At 47.6% G+C, this 24,087-nt stretch overlaps 1 protein-coding gene across 2 annotated transcripts in view; it reads right to left on the reverse strand.

Annotated features, from left to right (window-relative positions):
• Positions 1-24,087, reverse strand: part of Spg7 (SPG7 matrix AAA peptidase subunit, paraplegin) — a 44,910-nt gene that overhangs the window by 18,833 nt on the left and 1,990 nt on the right. The window contains exons 2-11 of one of the 2 annotated variants that reach the window (XM_042702225.1): positions 22,987-23,089; positions 19,307-19,396; positions 16,739-16,977; positions 14,616-14,755; positions 12,141-12,243; positions 9,646-9,771; positions 9,148-9,310; positions 8,678-8,851; positions 2,868-2,992; positions 1,150-1,252 (exon numbers count right to left, since the gene is read on the reverse strand). In XM_042702225.1, coding sequence (XP_042558159.1) covers positions 1,150-1,252; positions 2,868-2,992; positions 8,678-8,851; positions 9,148-9,310; positions 9,646-9,771; positions 12,141-12,243; positions 14,616-14,755; positions 16,739-16,977; positions 19,307-19,396; positions 22,987-23,089 — 1,366 coding nt within the window. The remainder of the gene's footprint in view (positions 1-1,149; positions 1,253-2,867; positions 2,993-8,677; positions 8,852-9,147; positions 9,311-9,645; positions 9,772-12,140; positions 12,244-14,615; positions 14,756-16,738; positions 16,978-19,306; positions 19,397-22,986; positions 23,090-24,087) is intronic. The other variant, XM_042702226.1, reaches the window with a different exon arrangement.

A 24,087-nucleotide genomic window follows, 5' to 3' on the forward strand; every position in this document is an offset into this window, starting at 1 on the left:
ATTTGACATTACAGCACTATTCTCTAGCCACATGCACACACATACTTCAACTGAGTTTAGTCAAGTAATATTGACCATAAACTTAATTTAAAACCAATGTCTCTGCAACTGGCATCTCTGGGGAGTACCCTAGCAGAATGTTTCCCTTCTTATGCTCATCTTTTGTGTCATATGCTTAATTGATTTTCCTTCCCAAAATGTAAAACTGTGTTCATGAGCAAGTACACAATTGAATCATAGTAAGGATCTGCATAAGGCTCAAGTCTGAAATAGGAGGGAAATCTTACCACTCAGAACATTAGAGCAAAAATTCTAAAAGGACCGGGAAGGCAGCTCAGTGGTAGAGCGCTTGCCTTGCATGCATGAGGCCGTGGGTTCGATTCCTCAGCACCACATAAGCAGAGAAAAGCAAGAAGTGGAAGTGGGGCTGTGGCTCACGTGGTAGAGCGCTAGCCTTGAGCTGAAGAGCTGAGGGGCCGCGCCCAGGCCCAGGGCCCCATGACTGACCAAAAACAACCCAAAAAAACAGCAACAACAAAAATAACTAAACTAAAACTAAAGGATAACCAACATGGGAGAAATTCTTTTTTAAATCTATATAAACACTTAAAGTGAGAATCATACATCTGGACTCCAGTGGCTCATATTTACAATCCTAGACATTTGAGAGGCTGAAATCTGGAGAAGGGTGGTTCAAAGACAGCTCAGACAGAAAAGCCCAAGAAATACTATCTTCAAAATAACCAGCAAAAGCCAGGCTGAAGACGTGGCCCAAGAGACAGAGCACCAGTTGTGTACCTTAAGTTCCAACCCCTGCCTCTCACATAGGGCGTAGTCTAAGCCAGAAGGTCCCATGGGACATTGCACGCGAGCACGGGCCCAGTGCTCTGCACACCGTTCCTGCTGCAAATGGCACGCTGGGCATATGGACCTCACCACTCTATCCCTGGAGTAAACGCAGGCCACAGAACGGCTGTTCAGATGCCTAGGACTGGACTCTGCGGCCCTGTTCTCTGCATGAGCGTCTCATCCTTCTCACCCAATACCACTCGAGAGAAGGAGCAGAGCTCCTGGTGGGAGGCCAAGACCCAAGGGTGCAGCTGCAATCAGCGGCCTCATGAGCACGCTGTCTGCTGATCCGAGACCTACCACTGAATCCGGGGGTCAGCTCTGCTAGCCGCTGGGAGTAAAAGCTGCTGGTCTGGGTCAGCTTCAGGCCTTTCAGGTGCTGCTCGAAAATCTCTCGCCTCTCCTGCCACAAACAGGGAAACACAGGTTGGGTTCACTCCCAGCAAACATGGCTCACACAAACAACTGGCTTTTGTTTGTTTTGGTGCTAGTACTGGTGTTTGATCTCAGGGATTGGATGCTTTCCTTTAGTTTTTTCACTCAAGGCTGGTGCTGTACCACTACAGCCACAGCTCCACTTCCAGATTTTTCACACAAAATTAATTGATGGTAAAAGTCTCTGGCCTTTCCTACCCAGTGTGGCTTCAAACTGGATCCTCAGATCTCAGCCTCCTGCATAGCTAAGATTATAGGCATGAGCCACAGGTGCCCAGCATTACAGGCAGTTTTCAGTTTGTTTTGTTGTTTTGTTTTTGGTGCCAGACCTGGGGTTTGAACTCAGGGCCTGGGCACTGTCCCTCAGCTTAAAAAATTGTTTTTTGTTATCATAAAGGTGATATACATAGGCTGTGAAGGTGGCTCAGTGGTAGAGCGCTTGCTTTGCATGCATGAGGCCCTGGGTTCGATTCCTCAGCACCACATAAGCAGAAAAGGCTGGAAGTGGCGCTATGGCTCAAGTGGTAGAGCGCTAGCCTTGATCTGAAGAGATGAGGGACAGTGCCCAGGCCCAGACTTCAGGCCCTATGACCGACAAACAAACAAAGATAACATACAGAGGAATTAATTATATACACTAGATAAAGAGTACATTTCTTTTTGGACAGTGTCACTCCTTCCTTTAATTAGTTAATTATTTATTTTTTTTTGCCAATCCTGGGGCTTGAACTCAGGGTCTGAGTGCTATCCGTGAGCCTCTCTGTGCTCAAGGCTAGTGCTCTACCACTTGGGCCACAGCACCACTTCTGGCTTTTCCTGTTTATGTGGTACTGAGGAACTGAACCCAGGGCTTCATGCATGCAAGGCAAGCACTTTACCACTAAAGCCACCTTCCCAGCCTCCCCGCCTCCTGCTCCCTCCCCCCAAATCCCCCAGCAGCTCACACATATAATCCAGCTACCGGACAGTTAAGGACTAAGAGTTCAAGACTAGCAAGAAGTTAGTGCGATTCAATCTTAATCAAGCCAAGTATGCCCATAATCCAGCATGAGGGAGAAGTCAGAGGATCACATTCTGAGGTTGGCCTGGGCAATGCTGAAGACCACCATGTGAAAAGGGCTGATAGGCCTTCTGTGGATGTGCAAGTGCAATGCCCTGGATTCAAAGTCTAGCATCATACACACCAAAAAAAGTCAGGTGCCACTGGCTCACACCTATTAACCTAGCTACTCAGGAAGCTGAGATCTGAGGTTTACAGTTCAAAGCCAGCCTGGGCAGGTAAGTCCATGAAACTACTATTTCCAATTAATTTCCAAAAGTGAAGCTGTGGCTGTAGCAGTAGAACACTAGCCATGAACAAAAACAAGAAACAAAAGACACTCAGGACAACACCCAGGCCCTGAGTTCAAGCCCCAGGATCAGCACAAAAACAAATGAAACCCACAAGCAAACAAAATCGAACACTAGTTAGATGGTACCCAGAGGGGTCATGTCCTGTTTCTAGCTGAGGAGGTTAGTGCTTGGTGCACACCAAACCCAGGTCTGGAAGAAGCAACACTTGACACAATTTTTGAGATTCTGACCTGCAATGTAGGGAGATCAATGAAAACGTGTCGGTCAAGCCGGCCAGGCCTCATCAGAGCACTGTCCAAAACATCAGCTCGGTTTGTAGATGCCAGGACGATGACGTGGTCTGTGGTGCCCATTCCTGAGGGGACAGAACACAGTACCTCAGCGGGAGGGAATCCCTTCTCAGCACAAAGCAGAGGATGAAGAGGAACCTTGGCTTCCTCCTGTACACAAGAGTAGGGTACTGATGATTTCTAACCAAAGCCACATGAAAAATGAGAACCTGCCTGTCCAAAAACAGCCTCTACATCCCTGGCTGTCCACTGAGGCAGAGTTGTCCCTAGGGCTGCAGTGATGTCCATGGTAGAGCCCAGGAATCCTGTCACAGACTGGGGGGGGGGGGGGAGGGGGGAGAGAGAAGGGTGCTGGTCCCCTTCTATCTCAGGGCTCTTGCTGTGCTATCTGAACACTCACTGTCTTTTTCCCACCCCCACCTCCAGTACTGGGGCTGGAACTCTGGTTCTTAAGTGTGTTAAGCAGGTTGAGTCACACCCCCAGCCCTTTATGCTTTGGTTATTTTTGAGATTGCATCTCCCATTTATGCCCAAACCAGTCTGGACCACAGACTGGTTTGCTTCCTGTATACAGTGGGGATGAGAGGTACATACCACCATGCCAAACTTTTTGGTGATGAGATGGACTCTTGCAAACTTTTTACACAGCAGATGCTGTCTCTAATCAGCTATAAGTATAGCTCAGTGGTAGAACACAGGTTTTAAGCACAAAAGTTCAGGGATAGTGCCCAGGTCCTGAATTCAAGCTGCAAGGCTGGCTCAAAAAAATGACCCTGACTCTTGTTGTGTATGAATTTAGCTGGATCTAGTGAGAAAGCTCACTGCACAACAGTGCCCACTAGAACCTAGCAGATGGCAGGTCCTAGGAAGACCTTTGAGTGTAACGCGGACACAGTGGCCTTTACCTGATTGTAAAGAAACACATTCAGAAGCTAGATGTAGGTGGCTCATAGCTGTATAATCCTAGTTATTCAAGAAGCTGAGATCTGAGGACTGAGGTCTGAAGACAGCCCAGGCAGACAAATCCAAGAGAGTCATCTCTAATTAACCACAAAAAAGCTGGAAGTAGAGTTGTGGCTCAAGTGGTGAAGTACCAACTGCCTTCAGCAAAGACTGAAGGTCCTAAGTTCAAGCTCCAGTACTGGTGCACATGCAAATACGTGCACGTGCATGTATGTATGCACACGCATGCGTGCACGCGCGCACACACACACATACCACTTATGGTTCAAAATTCTGGGTTTGCTTTAAAGTACCCCTTGGGGAGAGGGAAGGCAATAGAGGTACAGACAAATATGGAAGGAGCAGGGAAACAGTCAGGGCTCTTACTCGTCTCTCTGTTACTTGAAGATGTTTGAAAAGTCCTATAACACAAAGCTAAATGAGCCCAAGTGCTGTGACCTAAGATATCTCACAGACCTACAGTGATGAGTTGTAAAGTGAGTACAGTACAGGTCTGGGAAGGTGGCTTATTGGTGGAGTGCTTGCCTAGCATGCATGGAGCCCTGGGTTCCATTCCTCAGCACCACATTCACAGAAAAAGCCAGAAGTGGTGCTGTGGCTCAAGTGGTAAGAGTGCTAGCCTTGAGCAAAATGAAGCTCAGGGACAGTGCCCAGGCCCTGAGTTCAAGGCCCAGGACTGGCAAAAGAAAAAAGAAAGAGTAACTCCTGTACAATCTTTGAACAAAACATGAACACGAAACTCTTGGAGTTGCATGTTAATTTCTACATCCTGGCAGATGTTCTCAGTCAGTGCCAGCTGCTTTCAGGGCCTTGAGCTTGCCAGGCTGGTATGACCGTCACTGGAACCACACCTCCATTTCTTCTATTGGCTGGTCATGTTGGAGATGCAAACTTTCTGCAGAGCCTAAAACCATGGCCTTCCAGATCTCAGCCTCCTGAGTAGCTGGGAATATAGGTGTGAGCCACTGGCACTTGGCTTAAATGTAAAACTTTTTAGGAATCACAGTGGGCAGAAGGCATGGCTGAGGTGGTAGAGCCTAGCAAATGTAATACTGCCAAAAACAAACAGAAAGAATCAGCAGGCCCTGGGTTTGATCTCTAGCACTGTAAGAAAGAGCCAAACACTGCTTGGTGGCTCAGGCCTATAACCTAGCTGCTACTCAGATGGCTGAGGTCTGAGGACTGCAGTCTGAAGCCAGCCTGGGCAGACAAACTGGAGACTCTTATTACCAATTGATCAACAAAAATCTAAAAGTGACTGTGGCTCAAGTGGCTGAGCACTAGCCTTGAGAACAGGTAGGGCTCCGCTTGGCACTACCATACAGGCTGCCTGGCTATGCAAGATGCGCAGGGCAAACATCCAGTGCAGGCTATCTATTACCTTCTTTAATTTTTGTCCCGGTCCTGGGGCTTGAGCGCAGGGCCTACGCACTGTTCCTGAATATGTCTGCTCAAGGCCACAGTGCCAATTCTGGCTTTTTTGATAGTTACTAGAGAAAAGAATTTCATGGACATTTCTGCCCAGGCTGGCTCCAAACCACGATCCTCAGATCTCAGCCTCCCAGCAGCTAGGATGACAGGCATGAGCCACAGTGCCTAGCTCCAGACAGCATGGTTTGTATTTGGCTCTTCTGAGTCATCAAGGCTCACCTGATAGGGCTCTTCTGCTGTGAGGAGGAACCTTACAGAAAACCCTGCAAGACTTGATTTTGAGTGTGTGTATGTGTGTGTGCCCAGGGCATGCCACGCAGTGTTCCACTTCTGAGGCCACACTGTCCTGTGCTACAGCCCTGTTGAGGTTTGCTAATGACTCCCGTCTGGGATCAGGAGCCCACACGCCCTATTAGCTCCCCCACACATGCCGAAGCCCTCTATTCCTGTGAACCTGCAATCCAAGTGACAGTGCCGTGAACTGGTGGGAAGCCAGCGCTCTCCGTGGATCCCCTGCAGTTTGAGAGTCCCACAGACACTACAGCATCTCGGAGGAGGCTCTCATGACTGGGGTTTCTATTTCCCTTGATGAGTTTCCCATGACAGACAGCCCAGCATCTGCCAAGTTCCCTCTCCACTTCAATGAGCCAAAATTGTTCCTTCCGGAAAGACAACAAAGACTCTCCTCAGATCATCTGAAGGCCAAGTGTGCACAGCTGTGGGACACAAAGGGACTTCTTGGTGCTGACCCAGCTCTATGCGAGGCCATCAGTGGCAGGATCCCGGGAAAGAGCCAATGTTGGAGTACAGGCAGCTATTTTCATGGTCGTACAGAGAGGTCTGGCTCAGAGGAAAACATCTAGTGAAAAAATATTTACAAGAGTGGAAGACAAGGTAAGCAGATACAGGGTCTGCTTGGTCTCAACAAGTCCAACGCCATGTGAAGTGAGTTCACTTGTTTTACTGTTCCCTTCTAGCTTCATTGTTAGAAATGAATTTAATCCTTTATTTAAATAAAACTTGCTTTCAGGAAGAAAAAGAAAAAAGTTTCACTTGAGTTTTCCTTCTTTCATGTGTGAATATGCATGTGTGTATGTGTATGCCAGTCCTGGAGCTTGAACTCAGGGCCTGGACACTATCCCTGAGCTTTTTTTGCTTAAGATGCGCACTCTATTACTTCAGCTACAGCGCCACTTCTTGCTTTTTGGTAGTTCATTGAACATAAGAGTCTCATGGACTGTCCTGGCTTTGAACTGTGATCCTCAGATCTCCACCTCCTGAATAACTGGGGTTTAAGGCATAGCCACTGACATCCAGATCACTTGAGTTTCTTTGATGATCACCTAGAAAGACCCTCACCAACTTACAGAAGGTCACAGAACCACAGGATGAAGATTTATGGCAAGTACAAGGCCCTGAGTTCAGTCCTCAGCTCTGCAAAAACAAAAACAAAAACAACAAAAAAGCTAAAGACAAAAACAAGAAAGTAAAACAACCCAGAGAGCTGTCACTGCACCAGGAAGGGCCTTTGTGATGCCACAGCATCTCAAGTCCGCATGGCCCTGTGTGTGGAAGCCGAGGTCCAAACGTCCAGTCAGCATCCCAAAGCTGTCCATGCTCTGAGCCTGGCACTATGCCAGGTCCCCAGCTAACAAGAAGGCTCTGAAACACACGCGTTCCATAGCCTGACTGGTCACAAATGCTACCTCCCTCAACCTATTGTGGCTAGAACTCAACCTATCTTCTAAGATTCTTCATGAGCCCAAAGCTAGATACTTGTCCAGGAGCAACCACACAAGCCAGTCAGACTGGGCACTGCAGCCCACACCTGTAATCCTAACTATTCAGGAGGCTGAGATCTGAAGATCAACATTCAGACCCAGCCTGGGCAGAAAAGTCTTTCTCCAACTAACCACCAAAAACCCAGGAGTGGAGGTGTGGCTCAAGTGGTAGAGCGATATCCTTAACCAAAAAGGCTAAGTAAAGGTGCAAACTCTGAGTCTGAGCCCCAGTACCATCACACAAAAGGCCAGTTAAAGCCACTGATACACGCCATCTGCTGACATACAGCCTGCAGAGCACATAGACCAAGATGTGGGAGAAGACCCCAGCGCTCTCTCTGAACGAGGAGGACCACTCTGGTCAGATGGAAGCACAGCAGAGCTAAGCCTGACGTGGGTCTCTGGGTCTGCCTGAAAGGTACCCTTGAAATGCCCCTACTGCTGTGGACAGTGTGTCAGAAAGTGAACCACCTCACCCACGTCTCCAAAGATATTTAGGACTGACACTTGGCCTTCTTGAGCACTTGCTGTGAGTGTGCAAGGTGAGCGTTTAGGTGGCAGCTGACCATGCTGCGGCCCTGAGGAAAGTGCTCACAGGACACCACCCAGGAGACACAAAGCAGGAGGGACTGAGGCGGAACCAGACGTAAACCTTTTCATCACATCTCAACAATGCAAGCCTGGGGCCGGTGGCTCACACCTGTCATCCTAGCTACTCAGGAAGCTAAGCTCTGAGGATTGCGGCTCAAAGCCAGCCTGGTCAGGGAAGCCCCTGAGACTCGTGGGGCTTGAACCCTGGGCCTGGGTGCTGTCCCTCAGTGCTTCAGCTCAAGGCTAGCACTCTACCACTTGAGCCACAGTGCCACTTCTGGCCTTTTCTGTTTATATGGTGCTGAGGAATTGAACCCAGGGCCTCATGCATGTGAGGCAAGCACTCTACCACTGAGCCGCCTTCCCAGCCCGTCCCTGGATTCTTTTCTCAAGGAGAGCACTCTACCACTTGAGCCACAAGGCTGCACTTCTAGCTTTTTCTGATTAATTGGAGATACGAGTCTCAGAAACTTTTTCTGCCCCGTGCTGGATTCAAATCACAATCCTCAGATCTCAGCCTCCTGAGTAGTTAGGATCAGAGGCTTAAGTCACAAACACCTGGTTTGGTTTTGTATCAGTCCTGGGGCTTGAACTCAGGTTATGCCTGGGCACTGTCCATGAACTTTTTTGCTCAAGGCTAGTGCTCTATCACTTGAGCCACAGTTCCACTTCCAGCTTTTTGGTGGTTCACTGGAGATAAGAATCTCATGGACATTCCTGCCTGGTCTGGCTTCAAACTGCAATCTAAAGCTCTTAAGCCTCCTGAGTAGCTTGGATTGCAAGCATGCACCACCAGTGCCTACCAAGCGCTGTGTTTTTGGAGGCAGTGAGGTGCTGACTTGTTTGTTCATGGGGAGGTTGGGGACGACAGGATGACACACTGGTGACTGGGCAAAGTGAACCTCTCTGCGCTGTAACAGAAGGCAGGGCCGCCACCATCGGCCCAGAACAGTGTGACGGGAGGGGAGAGCACTCGGCACTGACCATCCATCTCCACCAGGAGCTGGTTGAGGGTCTGCTCCTCCTCAGTGTTGGAGAAACCAGAAACGGAAGTGGAGCGCTTCTTGCCCACTGCGTCGATCTCATCGATGTACACGATGCAGGGAGCCCGTGCCCGGGCTTCCTTGAAGAGGCTGCGCACACGGGCGGCACCCAGGCCTGAGGGGCACAAAGAGCATTAGAAGGCCAGCAGTGGAGAGCTTGAAGTCATACTCTGGCCAGAACCAGGCAAAGCCATCCACCAAGAATAACTAAACCTAAAACAGGCCACACCCCGCAGGAGTGGCCAGGGGCTTTCTGGTCTAGCAGGCCACAGGTGAAAAGCAATGACCACTCACAGCATCCTTTAACTTGTGCTGCATTTTTCCTTCAGTTCTACCCGAGGAAGGAAGGGTATGTGGACACGCCACCCGACCCATGGGCCAATGTGACCACAGCCCCAAATCCACACCTACCTCCAATGACCTCCACAAACTCAGGACCAGCCATTGCCAAGAAGGGCACTTGGGCCTCCGTAGCCACCGCCTTGGCTAGCAATGTCTTCCCACAGCCGGGGGGCCCAAGCAACAGGGCCCCCTTTGGAACCTTGGCACCAAGCTGAAGGAAGCGCTCCGGACTCTATACAGCAACAGACAGTCCACTCACCATGCAGGCTCTCAGAGGGCACCAAGTGCCTCACACAAGGCAGCCACAGTCCCAGTGGGTCTCCAGGGACCAAGAGACCACAGTGCCTGACAGCAGAGCCAATGGTGCACCCTTATGACCTTTCTGCTCTGCTCAACAACCCTGTGTGGGCTGATACTACTTAAGTGCAATAGGCATTAGTGGGGGCTTGGTGCCCCCACTAATGGGGGGGGTGTCCCCTACAACATAACAAATCTGAAGAACTCCAGCCCAGGCCATCTGTTTACCCCAGGTTTCATTTTGGTAACTTAATTCTGTCTGGTTCTTACCTTTAGATAATCCACAAACTCTCGAACTTCCAGTTTGGCTTCGTGCATTCCTGCCACATCTTTGAAGCTGACTCCTTTCCCTGTTTTCCCATCCACAATTGTGAAACGAGCCATTTTAAGCTGATTCTGTGCAGAAAGAGTTAGGGGATGGGAGCTCTGTATCCTTAGCAAGCTGAGCTGATGTCATGTCCTTCCTGCCTCCTCACCAGCAGCCCACCAGCATCAAAGATGGGTTCACAGGTCACTCTTCAGACACAGGATGAAAAACCTTGGCTTTTCCTGCTAATTAGTGGTAAAGCACTTGCCTAGCATTCATGAAGCACTGTGTTCTATCTTTAGGAACATGAAATAAAACAAAAAATACCAATCCAACATCAACAAATACCTCTCCCACACAACTAGGCAACTTAGTACCTTTTCACCAACTACCCTTTCCTGTGTAATCCCCATGTCCTGCGTCATTTCTTTCTTTGATTATAAAATCAATATAGTAAGAGTATTGCAAACTGCTGATAGAAATGTTAACTATAAATTTCTGAGAGGGATAGGGCAGGATAGAAAAAGCTCTTAAGCTGGAGCTGGTGGCTCACACCTGTAGTCCTAGCTACTCAGGAGGCTGAGATCTGAGGATCATGGTTCAAAGCCAGCCAGGGCAGGAAAGTCTGTGAGACTCTTATCTCCAGTAAACCACTAGAAAATCGGAAGTGGTGCTATGGCTTTGTAGTAGAGGATTTGCCTTGATCTGAAGAACTGAGTGCCCAGACCCAGAGTGAAAGCCCCACAACAAACAAACAAAAAAAACTCTTCATAAGGTGCGTGTCCTTCCAACAAATCCTACTTTTAGGAAGTCCCGAAAGTAAATAATAAGGCAGGCATCCAACATATACAATCACTTAAGAGGGCTGGGAAGGTGGCTCAGGAGTAGAGTGCTTGCCTTGCATGCATGAGGCCCTGGGTTCAGCTTGGAAGCTGAGAAACATTAAAGGTATCTTTAAAAGACATTCAAAACACACCAGAAGCTAGGCACTGGTGGCTCACGCCTGTAATCCTAGCTACTCAGGAGGCTGAGATCTGAGGATCGCAGTTCAGAGCCAGCCTGGGCAGCAAAGTCCATGAGACCCTTATCTTCAATAAACTACCAGAAAACCAGAAGTGGCACTGTGGCTCAAGTGGTAGAGTGCATACCTTGAGCTGAAGAGTTGAGGGACAGCACCCAGGCCCAGAGTTCAAGCCCCACAACCAAAAAAAAAAAAAAAAAGCACACTAGAACTTTCTTCCTGTGTTGGGGCATTTCTTCTTTCTTTCTTTCCCTCTCTCTCTGCCTGCCTGCCTGCCTGCCTGCCTGCCTCCCTCCCTCCCTCTCTCCCTTCTTTCCTTCCTTCCTTCCTATTCCAGTCCTGGTGCTTGAACTCAGGGCCTGGCACTGTCCCTGAGTTTCCTTTGCTCTATCGCTCTATCACTAGACCCACAGCACCACTTCCAGCTTTTTCTGTGTATGTGGTGCTGAGGAATCAGACCCAGGGCTTCATGTATGTTGGGTAAGCACTCTACCACTGAGCCACATTCCCAGCCCCAGGGCCATTTCTTAAAATGTGCACCTCTCAAGGCTGTGAAGGTGGCTCATTGGTGCCTCACATGCATGAGGCCCTGGATTCGATTCTTCAGCACCACATAAGCAGAAAAAGCTGGAAGTGGTGCTGTGGGTCTAGTGATAGAGCGATAGAGCAAAGGAAACTCAGGGACAGTGCCAGGCCCTGAGTTCAAGCACCAGGACTGGAATAGGAAGGAAGGAAGGAAAGAAGGGAGAGAGGGAGGGAGGGAGGGAGGCAGGCAGGCAGGCAGGCAGGCAGGCAGGCAGGCAGGCAGGCAGGCAGAGAGAGAGGGAAAGAAAGAAAGAAGAAATGCCCCAACACAGGAAGAAAGTTCTAGTGTGCTTTTTTTTTTTTGGTTGTGGGGCTTGAACTCTGGGCCTGGGTGCTGTCCCTCAACTCTTCAGCTCAAGGTATGCACTCTACCACTTGAGCCACAGTGCCACTTCTGGTTTTCTGGTAGTTTATTGAAGATAAGGGTCTCATGGACTTTGCTGCCCAGGCTGGCTCTGAACTGCGATCCTCAGCTCTCAGCCTCCTGAGTAGCTAGGATTACAGGCGTGAGCCACCAGTGCCCAGCTTCTGGTGTGTTTTGAATGTCTTTTAAAGATACCTTTAATATTTCTCAGCTTCCAAGCTAGTAGAAACCAAAGGAGGGGACAGAGGAAGAGGAACCATTTCTAGTTGACAAGATGCCATGGAATAAACTTTCCCATTAGCTAATTCACTGGAAGAAGGGTGCTGGGTTCATATGGGTACTCCACACCTTCCACACGACTGAGGGTTCCTGCTGGCCTTTGCAACAGTTCATTTTCCCCAACAGTACTCATCCTATAGGACTCAGCAGGCACAGACAAAAACACTCAAGAGATGTACATCCAGCGGGCTCAGATTTGTACAACTTACGAAAGCACTGAATCCGCCTTCCCTTCCGGTCATCCCAGTCAGACGGAAAATGTACCACAGGATGGCCAGGCCCACGGCCGTCATCCCCAGGGCGTAGAGGGCACTGGTGAGGAAAGAGACGGTGAAGGGCTGACATCAGTGCCAGACCAGCTCACAAACGCATCTCAAACCCATCCCCACGTCTGAGACAGACGTGAAAAGCAAACAGCTGTACAACCATGTTTTCTCTGCTTCACCTTTACCAGTTTCCCTCCTTTGTAGAAGTGTCCCAAGTGTTAAGACTGAGTGTGCAAAGGCTGGAGACATTTGGCTAACACACCTCTATCACTGCCCAACAAAAGCAGTTGTTAGCCTAGGAATGTGACTTAGAGGTAGAGTGTTTGCCTAGTGTGCATGAAGCCCTGGGTTTGATTCCTTAGTACCACATACACAGAAAAAGCCAGAAGTGGCACTGTGGCTCAAGTGGTAGAGCGCTAGCCTTGAGCTGAAGAGCTGAGGGACAGCGCCCAGGCCCAGAGTTCAGGCCCCATGACTGGACACCCCCCCCCCCCAAAAAAAAAAAATAAGTGTTAGGATTCAGCCTTCTATGTAAAGAGGAAGATGGCTGCCCTGGCCTGCCATTCCTCCCTGCCACCTGCCTGTTCTGCAGTAAAGAATCTGGAGCTTAGCCTTAGCAGGTGTTGGGACTGCATAACATTTTCAAAGGAGCACATGCTAGCCATCAGTACTTTGCATCTCAAGTTATGAGACTCTTATCTCCAATAACCACCAGAAAACCAGAAGTGGCACTGTGGCTTAAGTGTCCCTCAGCCTTGAGCCTGGGGGACAGCACGCAGGCCCAGAGTTCAAGCCCCGTGAAAAAAATACAAACTCTCTTTACAAATTGACTTTGGTCACAGGTGGTCCCAGCAACTCAGCTAAATGATGTGTCGTCATTTTGGAACCTGTCAGACCCATGGTCCTATTTATCCCATAATGCCTACATGTGTCTCTGCTGCTGGCAGCTCTGAAATAATTTTTAATTACCATTCCCATTTCTCTCACGCCTGCGAGGCAAGCACTCCACCACTGAGCCACCTTCCCAGCCCCTAGTTTTGGGTTTTGAACTCAGGCTGGACTCAAATTGTGATCCTCCTGGTTTGTTTCTCAAGTATAGGCATGAGCCACTGCGTCTAGCTTGTGTGTGCGTGCGTGTGCGCACGCGCGCGCGCGCGTGCGCATAAGCGAGCTCAAGCACCACCTGTCCTAAGGCTTGAATTCAGGGCTAGGCAATGTCCCTGACCCTTTGTGCTCAAGGCTAGTGCTCTGGCACTTTGAGCCACAGCTCTACTTCTGGCGTTTTGGTGTTTAACTGGGATAAGAATCTCACAAACTTTCCTGACCAGACTGGCTGGTCCTGACTGTGATCATCAGATATCAGTTTCCTAAAGAGGATTACAAGTGTAATATTATTACTATTTTTTTGACAGTCCTGGGTTTGAACTCAGGGCCTGGTCACTGTCCCTGAGCTTCTTTTGCTCAAGGCTAGCACTCTACCATTTGAACCACAATGCCATTTTTGGCTTTTCTGTTTATGTGGTACTGAGGAATCGAACCCAGGGCTTCATGAATGCTAGGCAAGCACTCTATCATTAAGCTACATTCCCAGCTCATGGCCTTTTTTTTAAAAGACAGGATCTCATGGTACTCACTAGATACTAAGGTGAAAATGAACTATATAACTTGTCAATGGGGATGGGAGGGAAAAACAGGGAACGAAATGTACTCTTTGCTTGCCTTATGTACTTGTAACCCTTCTGTACATCACCTTTATAATAACAATTTTAAAAAAAGAAAAAAAAGAGAGGATCTCTCTATGTACTAGGCTGGCTTTTGTGTGTTTATGTGTGTGCGTGCCAATACTGGGGCTTAAAGTCAGGGCCTGAATGCTGTGTTTTAGCTTTATGGCTCAAAGCTACTATCACTTGAGCCACAACTCCACTTTGGGCTTTACACTGGTTAACGGAAAATAAGAGTCTCAGAAACGGGCTGGGAAGGTGGCTCAGTGGTAGAGTAGGCATACCTTGCATGCCTGAGGCCCTGGGTTCGATTCCTCAGCACCACATAAGAAAAAAGCCAGGAGTGGCGCTGTAGCTCAAGTGGTAGAGCCCTAGCCTTGAGCTGAAGAGCTGAGGGACAGTGCCCAAGCCCAGAGTTCAGGCCCCACAACCGGACCCAAAAAAAAAGAGTCTCAGAAACTTTATTTCTTGCCTGAGCTGGCTTTGAACTGAGATTCTCAGTTCTCAGCCCACTCAGGTGTGAGCCACCAGTACCAGGCTCTAGGCTGGCTTTAAACTTGAGACCTTCTGACTTCTGCCTCCAGAGTTCTGAGAGATTACAAATGTGTAGCATCACACCTGACCTAGTTAGAAACTTTTGTTTTCCACATGAAAGCTCAGCTGGGCTTAGTTTGAAGCTACATGATGACAGACATACTTTCCAAAGAACCCTGTGCGCTTATATGAAACAGGTATCCTGTCCTTGCTCTCAATCTTCAGTTCATCTTCAACTGCTCGAAGCTTCTCTTCAAATTTGTCAATGTTTGCAACTTGCATTCGATACATCAATGCCAGCCGCTGGGGACAGAGCAGAAATGAGTATGAGTGGTAAGGGTAGTGCTCAGGGCTGGCTGTAGACCTTACAGACATCAAAGCACCCAACATTATGCTAAACAGTGTTTTCATGCAGAAAACATTTCTGTGCCTAAAAAGTGCTAATTTTTGCAAGCATAATATGTTTTCTGATAAATGTGGCTTATTAAGAGGGCCTGGGGGCGCTGTCCCTGAGGGGCTTTTTGCCCCTCAGGCTAGTGCTCTACCACTTGAGTCATATCTCTACTCCTGAAGATAAGTGATTCATGAGCTCTCCTGCTCAGGCTATGATCCTCAGCTCTCAGCTTCCTGAGCAGCTAGGATTTCAGATGTAACCCACTGGCACCCAGATAAAATTTATTTTTATTTTTTGTTGTTATTTGGGCTTGTACTACTCTCACTTTTTTTTTTCCCCCTGAAGGCTGGCACTCTACCAATTGAGCCAAAATTCCACTTCTACTAAGCAAAACATTTTAAAGAAAATTGAAGCCGGGCGCTGGTGGCTCAGGCCTGTAATCCTAGCTACTCAGGAGGCTGAGATCTGAGGATCGCGGTTCAAAGCCAGCCCGGGCAAGAGAGACCGTGAAACTCCTATCTCCAATAAACCACCAGAAAACCGGAAGTGGCGCTGTAGCTCAAGTGGTAGAGCGCTCGCCTTGAGCTGAAGAGCTGAGGGACAGCGCCCAGGCCCAGAGTTCAAGCCCCATGACCGACAAAAAAAAAAAAAAAAGAAAATTGAGAGGGTGATTGCATCTTTAAAATATTTTTATCTTAATTACTTAGATAAGTACTTAATTACTTAAAATAATAGTACAAAGGGGTTTCAATTCAACATATCAACTTGTGTGCACTATGCATCTCAAGGGTGATTCTCTCTCTCTCTCTCTATGTATATATACACACACACATATGGGGGGAGAGAAAGTGATCAGATAGAGGTGTTCTCAGATGAAGAAGCTGTCTCTCCACAGCCCCACCTACCACACACAGACTGGCTGCAGTCACCCTAGGGACGACCATCTCAGGCTCAGTGCCCATTCCTCCCCGTGAGTCACGTCTTGCTCCCCTCTCTGACATGTCTCTCCTCCTGCATTGGTCCCCCCAGACTCCTCAGGGTTAGGCACAGAAAACGGAGGTGAGAAGACTCTTCTTCCTTCTCTGGGAAGCTCAGTCCTCCACAAACCAGCGTCTCTTCCCACTCCACACAGAGTGAGCTTGCCTGTGGGGCAAGCACTTCGTACGTTTCTTCTTTCCCTAGTCAGCCATCCAGGACTGCGTCTCCCACTGCTCATGGTAACTCCCTGCCATCAACTTCCTACACTCATGTGACCTGTGTCAGAGCCTTCTCCCCTCATTCCCTGCCAGCAATTCCCATCCAGACTCACCTAGAAGAACTCAAGAGTAGCTGGTGGTTTCAGCCCCTAGTGGTAGCAAGTGACAGTTTGGGTCAATATGTTACTTACTCCCAAATCTTTCTTTCTGCAAACACTGAAAGAGGTAGCTGTGGAATTCTCTAACACCTACCTGGGACTTAGACACCAGCACTCTCTCCCCTGTCAAGCTCTTCTCTCTCATTGCCTTCTTTAAGCTGAATCTTAGCAAGTACTGCCCCAAAGTCTGCAATAAGCCCTGACTGCTACCTCTAGACACACATCCTATTTAAAGACAACCAGGCAAGCAGGTGGGAATGTGGCTTAGTAGTAGAGTCCTTGCCTAGCATGCCTGAAGCCCTGGGTTCAACTCCTCACTCTCATATGCACAGAAAAAGCTGAAAGTGGTGCTGTGGCTCAAGTGCTAGCCTTGAGCAAAAAGAGGCTCAAGGACAGTGCCCAGACCCTGAGTTCAAGCACCTCGATTGGCAAAAACAAACAAACAAACAAACAAAAGCAACAGGACAACCAGGTAAGCTGGGAATGGAGGAAATGAACGATAAATGAGGAACCAAGTTTATGGTGTCCCCTTACTCACAGGCCGCCCAAACACAACAGCTCCAGGGTACAGGTAGACCTCTACAACGTCGCTTTCAGGGACCACCTGCACACGCTGTACCTCGCCTTTGGCCAACATCTCAGTGACAAAGTCATTCCAGGAGATGCTGCCTCCACTGGTGCTGAGCGAGTTCAGCAGGCTCATGACCACTGCGATGATGAACAAGGTACGCAGCCGCTCACGGTACATTTGGTCTTCCCGATCCTTCCGTCTCTTCTCTGAACAAGGAGAACCAGGCAAATGGAGTAAGGGCCAGGGATATTCCAACAGTGATTTCTTTAGGAATGCTCAGCTAAGAGAGGGTCTAGCATCCTACACAAGCCTGCATTTCTGCCAGTCAACAGTTCCCCGAGACAAATGGTACCCATGAGCTGTCTGAGGTCACCAGTTCTTCATACACTGAGGTCTCCTCATCAAGAACAAGAAACTAGTTTCAAAGTCAATGAATTCCTAGAAGGAGAGCTTCCACTGTGAAGGGAAGACTGAAAAACCCTGTGTACATACACATGGTTAAATACCATTGAAATGTCTGTAGCACACGCTTGTTAGTTATACAGAAGAACCTGTTATGACCTGCCTTAAGAAACACCACCTTCTGCCAGGCCAGATGCCAGTGGCTCACACCTATAATCCCAGCTACTCAAGAGGCTGAGATCTGAGGATCACTGTTCAATTCCAGCCCAGGCAGGAAAGTCGTAAGACCCTTATCTTCAATTAACCACCAAAAAAGAACTGGAAGTGAAGCTGTAACTCAAATGGTAGAATACCAGCCTTCAGCAAAAAACTGAAGGCATAGGTTGCTGATTTATAGCTCAGTAGAAGAGTACTTGCTTGGCAAGTGCAAGACCCTGCATTTGGTCCTCAGCTCTTTAAAAAAAAAAAAAAAAGTTAAGAGACAGTACCAAGACCTTGAGTTCAAACCTCACTTTTTTTTTTTTTTTCTGCTTATGTGGTGCTGAGGAATCGAACCCAGGGCCTCATGCATGCAAGGAAAGAGCTCTACCACTAAGCCACCTTCCCAGCCTGAGTTCAAGCCTCACTACAAGCACAAACCAAACAAACAAAAAAAAACCCAACAAAGTCAAATCTTCTGAACAGGGTTAAAGCAACAGTTGTTTTGAAAATATGCAGACACACTACATGTTACTATGTCCAGCTGTATTAAATTAGTCTGACACTTAGACCTTATATTCACAAAAGTACACAAAGGCCATAATTTATTTCAGTAAGGAAATTTACCTTCTGAGTAGCTGATTATTAGGAAAATATCCACTTCAAACCATCAATCTTGTTTTCTAAAGTGTCAACAGTCAGCAAAATTGGAAGCTACATGAACCTTCTGGAAACACTTTCCAATCACTATACCTTACTGATCCAACATGAGACTCCCTCATCACAATGAACTCCCTTCTCAGCTGCTTTTTGTGATTATCCTATCTAATTTCCCATACAGAGATATGGACATATCAGACACTGAAATCCCTATGTTTCTAGCTTGAAGGCTACATTGGGCCTGCTGTAGTTTACAAACAAGGAAAAATATTCAGGTGCCAATGGAGTGACTCAGTGGTGGAGCGCCTGTTTAGCAAGTACAAGAATCTGAGCTCTAACTCACCTAGCACTTGAGTCAAGCTCTTTTTGGTAGTTAATTGGAGAGAAAGAATCTCACAGACTTACCTACCCAGGCTGGCTCTGAACTGTAATTATCAGATTTCAGCTTCCTGAGTAGTTAGGATTACAGGCGTGAGACCCTAGTGCCAAAGTCTAGTTTTGCTTTTTAAATTTAACTTAATCCATTAGAATTTTTTTTATTTTTAGCGTTAATATATGCAAATCATAGTCTATTGCTGAGCCCACACTAAGCATTTGTAAGGGTTAACAATTTCCAAACAGCTAATAGCAAAAACAGCTTTCATCATAGAGAGCTCAGAAACACCACCAATTCAACTCAAGCTCACAGTTTAATTTCCTTTCACAATGTTGAATGAGTCCTAATTCTGGAGTAGATGTGAAACCTAAGCTATGGAGGACATTCTTAGATTCTTGTACCCAAGGGAGTGAACTTGCGAACTAGGACAGGGTAGATGAGCTGGTACAGGCTGACTGATGGTTCTTCCACAGGACGGTCTGCCTCAGTTAGTGTCCCAGGCTCTCATCTTGCCATTCTCCTCTAGGAATTGCTTCCTATGCCCAGGGGCAGTGGCAGCAATCACCAATGTGTATGAGGCTGGGTTCGGCTGAGGTGTTCGGGTCCTCACCCCAGGAGCTCTGGGTTCATCTGAGATTCACCCTTTGCTTGCAGGCACAGAAAGGCTGCCTGTCTTCAGGTATTTCTCAATGCTTCTCACAGGCACATATGTTAACCAAAGCAGCTCAGGAAAAATTGCGAAGGGCCCAATAATTACGTAAGAGACAACAGTGGGAGCGAACGCGCATAAGGACAGCAGGCTCGGGTGGCAGGACTCTGGCTGGACTTCCATCTTTGCTAAGAGCACAGAAGCAAGGCCAGCAGGGCAGCCGTTGTCTGCGAACAGCAGACAGGGTTACCTTCGTCATCTTCAGGTACTTGCCCTTTGGTTTTATCACTGTCTTTATTCTTCTGCTTCACACCTGAAGTGTTAAAATAGTAAGTGCTACCTGTAATAATAAACAGCGAAGAACATGACAATGAACATTTGCAACTACAGGGAAGACACGTGGAAGAACAATATATTCCCAAATAACATAATCACAACAGAAACCACCTACAGCCTGTGTCCTAAGAGCTGCAAGTTTGAGAGAATAAAGCATTTCTTCCATTGTTCCTACTACTGACGCCGTGAATTATAGAACTGTGAACTATTCTTATTATTGTTAAGTATTCAAGTTATAAAGTGAAATATCTTTGCTATTTAAGTTGGCTAAGAGGAAGATGTTGTGCATGCCTATAATTCTAGCATTGGGGATGCTGAGTGCACTCAAGAGGCATGAGGAGGGGCTCGAAGGTGGCTCAGTGGTAGAGTGCTTGCCTTGCATGCCTGAGGCCCTGGGTTCGATTCCTCAGCACCACAAAAGAAAAAAGAAAAAAAAAAGCTGGAAGTGGTGCCGTGGCTCAAGTGGTAGAGCGCTAGCCTTGAGCTGAAGAGCTGAGGGACAGCGCCCAAGCCCAGAGTTCAGGCCCCACGACCGGATCCCCCCCCCCAAAAAAAAAAAAAAAAAAAAAGAAGCATGAGGACTGTGAGTTCCAGTCTAGCCTGAGCTACATAGTAAGACCTTGCATCAACAACATCAACACCAAAAGTAGGGCTGGGGACTCACACTTGTAACAATCCTAGCTACTCAGGAGGCTAAAAATCTGAGGATCTCAGTTTGATGTCAGCCTAGGTGGACAAATCTGAGACTTATCCCCAATTAACCACCAAAAGTGAAGGTGAGTTTCTAGTAGTAATGTACAAGCTTTGAGCAAGTGAGAACACAAGATCCTGAGTTCAAGTCCCAGTACCAGCACACACACACAAAATTTTTGGCCAGGTGCTGGTGTCTCAAGCTTATAATCCTAGCTACTCAGGGAGGCTGAGATGTGAGGATATAGTTTGAAGCTAGCCTGGGCAGAAAAGTCCGTGAGATCCAATTAACCACTAAAAATCCAGAAGTAAAGCTGTGGCTCAAGTGGTAGAGTGTTAACCTTGAGTAAAAAAGCTACAGGACAGCACCCAGGCCCTGAGTTCAAACTGGAGTACTGGAAAGGAAAAAAAAGTAAAATAGATTAAAAATTAGGGGCCAGGCACTGGTGTCTCATGCCTGTTATCCTAGCTACTTAGGAGGCTTATATCTGAGGATCAAGGTTCAAAGCCAGCCTGGGCAGGAAAGGCCATGAGACTCTTATCTCCAATAAACCACCAGAAAACCAGAAGTGGCACTGTGGCTCAAGTGGTAGAGCGCTCGCCTTGGGATGAAGAGCTGAGGGACAGCGCCCAGGCCAAGAGTTCAAGCCCCATGACCCCCCCCCCAAAAAAAATTAAGTAGGGTACTGGTGGCTCATGTCTGTAATCCTAGCTACTCAAAAGGCTGAGATCTGAGGATTAAAGTTCAAACAAAGCCAGTTTGTGTAAACAAATCAGGAGACACTTAAATCCAACTAACCAGCAAAAGCCAGAAGTGTGACTCAAGAAGTAAAAAGCTAGTAGTAAGCATTGAGAATGAGCAGCTCTGAGTTCAAGCCCTAGCACCAGCATGCTCATGTGCACGCACATGCACGTACAATTGACTATTGTGAGGGAACAAAAATTAAAGGATGTGGCCAAGTGGGAGAGTATATCCATACAAACAAAAACATTTGTTAGGAAGTAGAGCTGTGGCTCAAGGTGGTAGATTGCTTGCCCTGAGCAAAAAGAGCTCAGAGACAGTTGCCCAGGCCAAGTTCAATCCCCATGACTGACCAATAAAAAAAACCAACTGTTGTAGGCATAAAGTTGACTTAAGCTCGTTTAAACAAACAAGGGAAACAAAAGGCTTTAGCACACGTGGCAACAACAGCAACACAGGCACCATTGCTCAGGACAGACTGGCTTAACACTTTACATAACTCTTGCTCAAAGCCTCCAGGGGGATGGGGTGTCTCACAACTGAGGCCTAAACTGTAACTTTCTTCAGGAAGACATTAATAGACTCACCAAGAAAACTGCCTTGATTGCCACCTGATCCCAGCAACAGTTATGGGAGAGCTGAAGGACATGCATCTGGTCTCAGAGCCACTGGATATAGTAGATTGAAACACAACTTGGGCGAAGGAGGCAGGCCACCAGCAAGCCAAGTGTCCTCCCTGACCCTGGTGTGCACCAGCTACTTCATGTAAATCAAGAGTCCAAATAGTCCACTTTTCCCTGCTCCAGTTGGGCAAAAGCGGGGTAAAATTAAGAGACACAACCTTAAAGGTCCTCTAAAGTAGATCAAGAGAGGCTGGGGAATGACACAGCATGCCATTCAATATTGCAGCTGTAATGATATGCAAATGTGTGTAGATTATTTGTAAAACCTTTATCAAGAAACCTCATTATTGGTATTTAACCGCAACTAAAAAAAAAAAAGGGAGTTCAAAGCAAATAAGTGTCCAGGCACAGTGTCTGGGTTAGTTTGAGACTAGCTGGGCAAATGCTGGTGTGAGCTCCATCTCTACCAACACCAGAGGCATGGCGGCAGGTGCCATTCTTCCCATGTGAAGGAGGCTGAGACGGGAAGGGCCACTGTGTAGACCCACTAGGTGTAAATCTGAAATCCTACCTCAAACATAAGAAATCAAAAGGGGTGGGCATGTGGCTTAAGTGACCAAGTACCTGCCCAGTAAGCACCAAGACCCTAAATTCAAACCAACAGTATTGCCAAAACAAGAAGAAAAAAAAAGCAAAATAAGCAAAAATAAATAATTCAGAACTTGGAAAAACTTCCTGTGTGTAACTTCTTATCAGATTATCCTGTGGAACCCAAGGCTCACAGTAAGAAGCAGACTAAGGTCCTTCTAAGGTTATTGTCAGTTTTCTGGTCAAGCTATCCTAATTCAGCCACACCTCACTTGACAAGGATATGTCGTCAGATTTCATCACGTGAATATCAGAGCTTTTACACAAACCTAGATGGTAAAGCCTATTGGATACCAGGGGATATATACAGTCTGATGTTCCTAGGCTATTATACTGAAGACTTCAGGCCCTGAGCTCCTCACCTCCTGCATGAATCAAGGAGGTAACTGGCACACCTGGACGCAATCAACTCCCCTTCCAGGCTCCTCCCCCCCCCTTTCTTTTGGTCAGTTGTGGGTCTTGAACTGTGGGCCTCAGGACTGTCCCTCAGCTCTTTAGCTGAAGGCTAGTGCTCTACCACTTGAGCCACAGTGCCACTTACAATTTTCTAGTGGTTTATTAGAGATAGAGACTAATGGACTTTCCTAACCGGGCTGGCTTTGAACCTAGGATTACAGGTGTGAGCCATCAGCCTGTTTTTGTTTTTTGAGACAAGGTTTCAGTATACAGCCCAAGCCACATCAAATTTGTGAGGCTCCTGCCTCACCACCCTGAGACCTGGGGTTACAAGTGTACACCCACACACCCAGCTTCCAGTACCACCTTACAAGGACTAGTCACAGTCACGTCTGCAGTCTGTCAGTGCAGGAAACATCCTTACACAGTGCACGGGTGTATGTTCACAAACACCATGACTTCTCCCATGCCACCTGTGTTTCAGCAGATACACACCTATGAGTTTCCAGAGTCTGATTGGGTTTTGAACTAGATGCTGTTTCAATAGTAATCCACTGATGCCTTCAAAAGTAGGGGTTAGGGTTCGCAATTCTAAGCTCTGAAAAAAATAAAAACAAGAATAGATGCATTCATAGTACATGAATGCAACACAGAATATCTCAATCGTAGTGATTACATTGTCCTAAAATGAGAATTGCCTGTGTGTCATTTCAAAGTTTTTTTTTTTTTTTTTGTTAAGTTGTGGGGCTTGAACTCTGGGCCTGGGTGCTGTACCTGTACTCTTCAGCTCAAGGCAAAAGCTCTACCCCTTGAGCCACAGCACCACTTCCGGCTTTCTGGTGGTTCGTTGGAGATAAGTCTCACAGACTTTCCTGCTTGGGCTGGCTTTGAACTGAGATCCTCAGATCTCAGCCTCCTGGGCTAGTTAGGATTACAGGCCTGAGCCATCAGAGCTTCCAAGTTTTAAGAGAACAGCAAAATGTCCAAAGCTACCGAGAAAGTCAAACACATCAAAGTACTGGCAATGCCACTATTTTCTGGCCCAATGCCCTCAAGGGCCCACAGTAAGAATCTACATTTGTGCTTTATCATTGGTGAACAACTCCACGTCCAGGTACTAAAGGCTCAAACAGCTTACATTCCAGTGTCCTCTTTTCCAGGTGAACATGTTCCCACTTGAAAGGGTTTTTGTGGTTGTTGTGTAAGTGTCCACTATATACCCAGGCTGGCCTGAAATGCATCATCTCCTGCCTCAGCTGGCAGACCACTTGGATTACCACACCCAGTGTCTACGGGGTGTGTGTATGTGTGTGTGCTGGTCCTGGGACTTGATACCAGAACCTCCAGCTCTTGTTTGGAACTGAATTTGTAAGGAGGGACACTTGCAAAGTAGCTACCCGGGAGTTCGGCTTTCTGACAGCCCACTCCGAATCACAGCTGTGTCTGGGAGGCACTGGAATGCATCTGGAGAAGCTGCCCTCAGAGCCATCGAAGAGTGGCTGGAGGCCCTGGGAGACCACAGGGTGTCCATGTCAGGAGGGCGGAGGGTGGAGGCCGCCACGCTGCCCCCTCCAAGGCCCACCCGGGTCCTCCTGG

This window comes from Dipodomys spectabilis, unplaced genomic scaffold (genome assembly GCF_019054845.1).
Source record: "Dipodomys spectabilis isolate Male_0828 unplaced genomic scaffold, ASM1905484v1 ptg000318l, whole genome shotgun sequence".
Lineage (NCBI taxonomy): Eukaryota > Metazoa > Chordata > Mammalia > Rodentia > Heteromyidae > Dipodomys > Dipodomys spectabilis.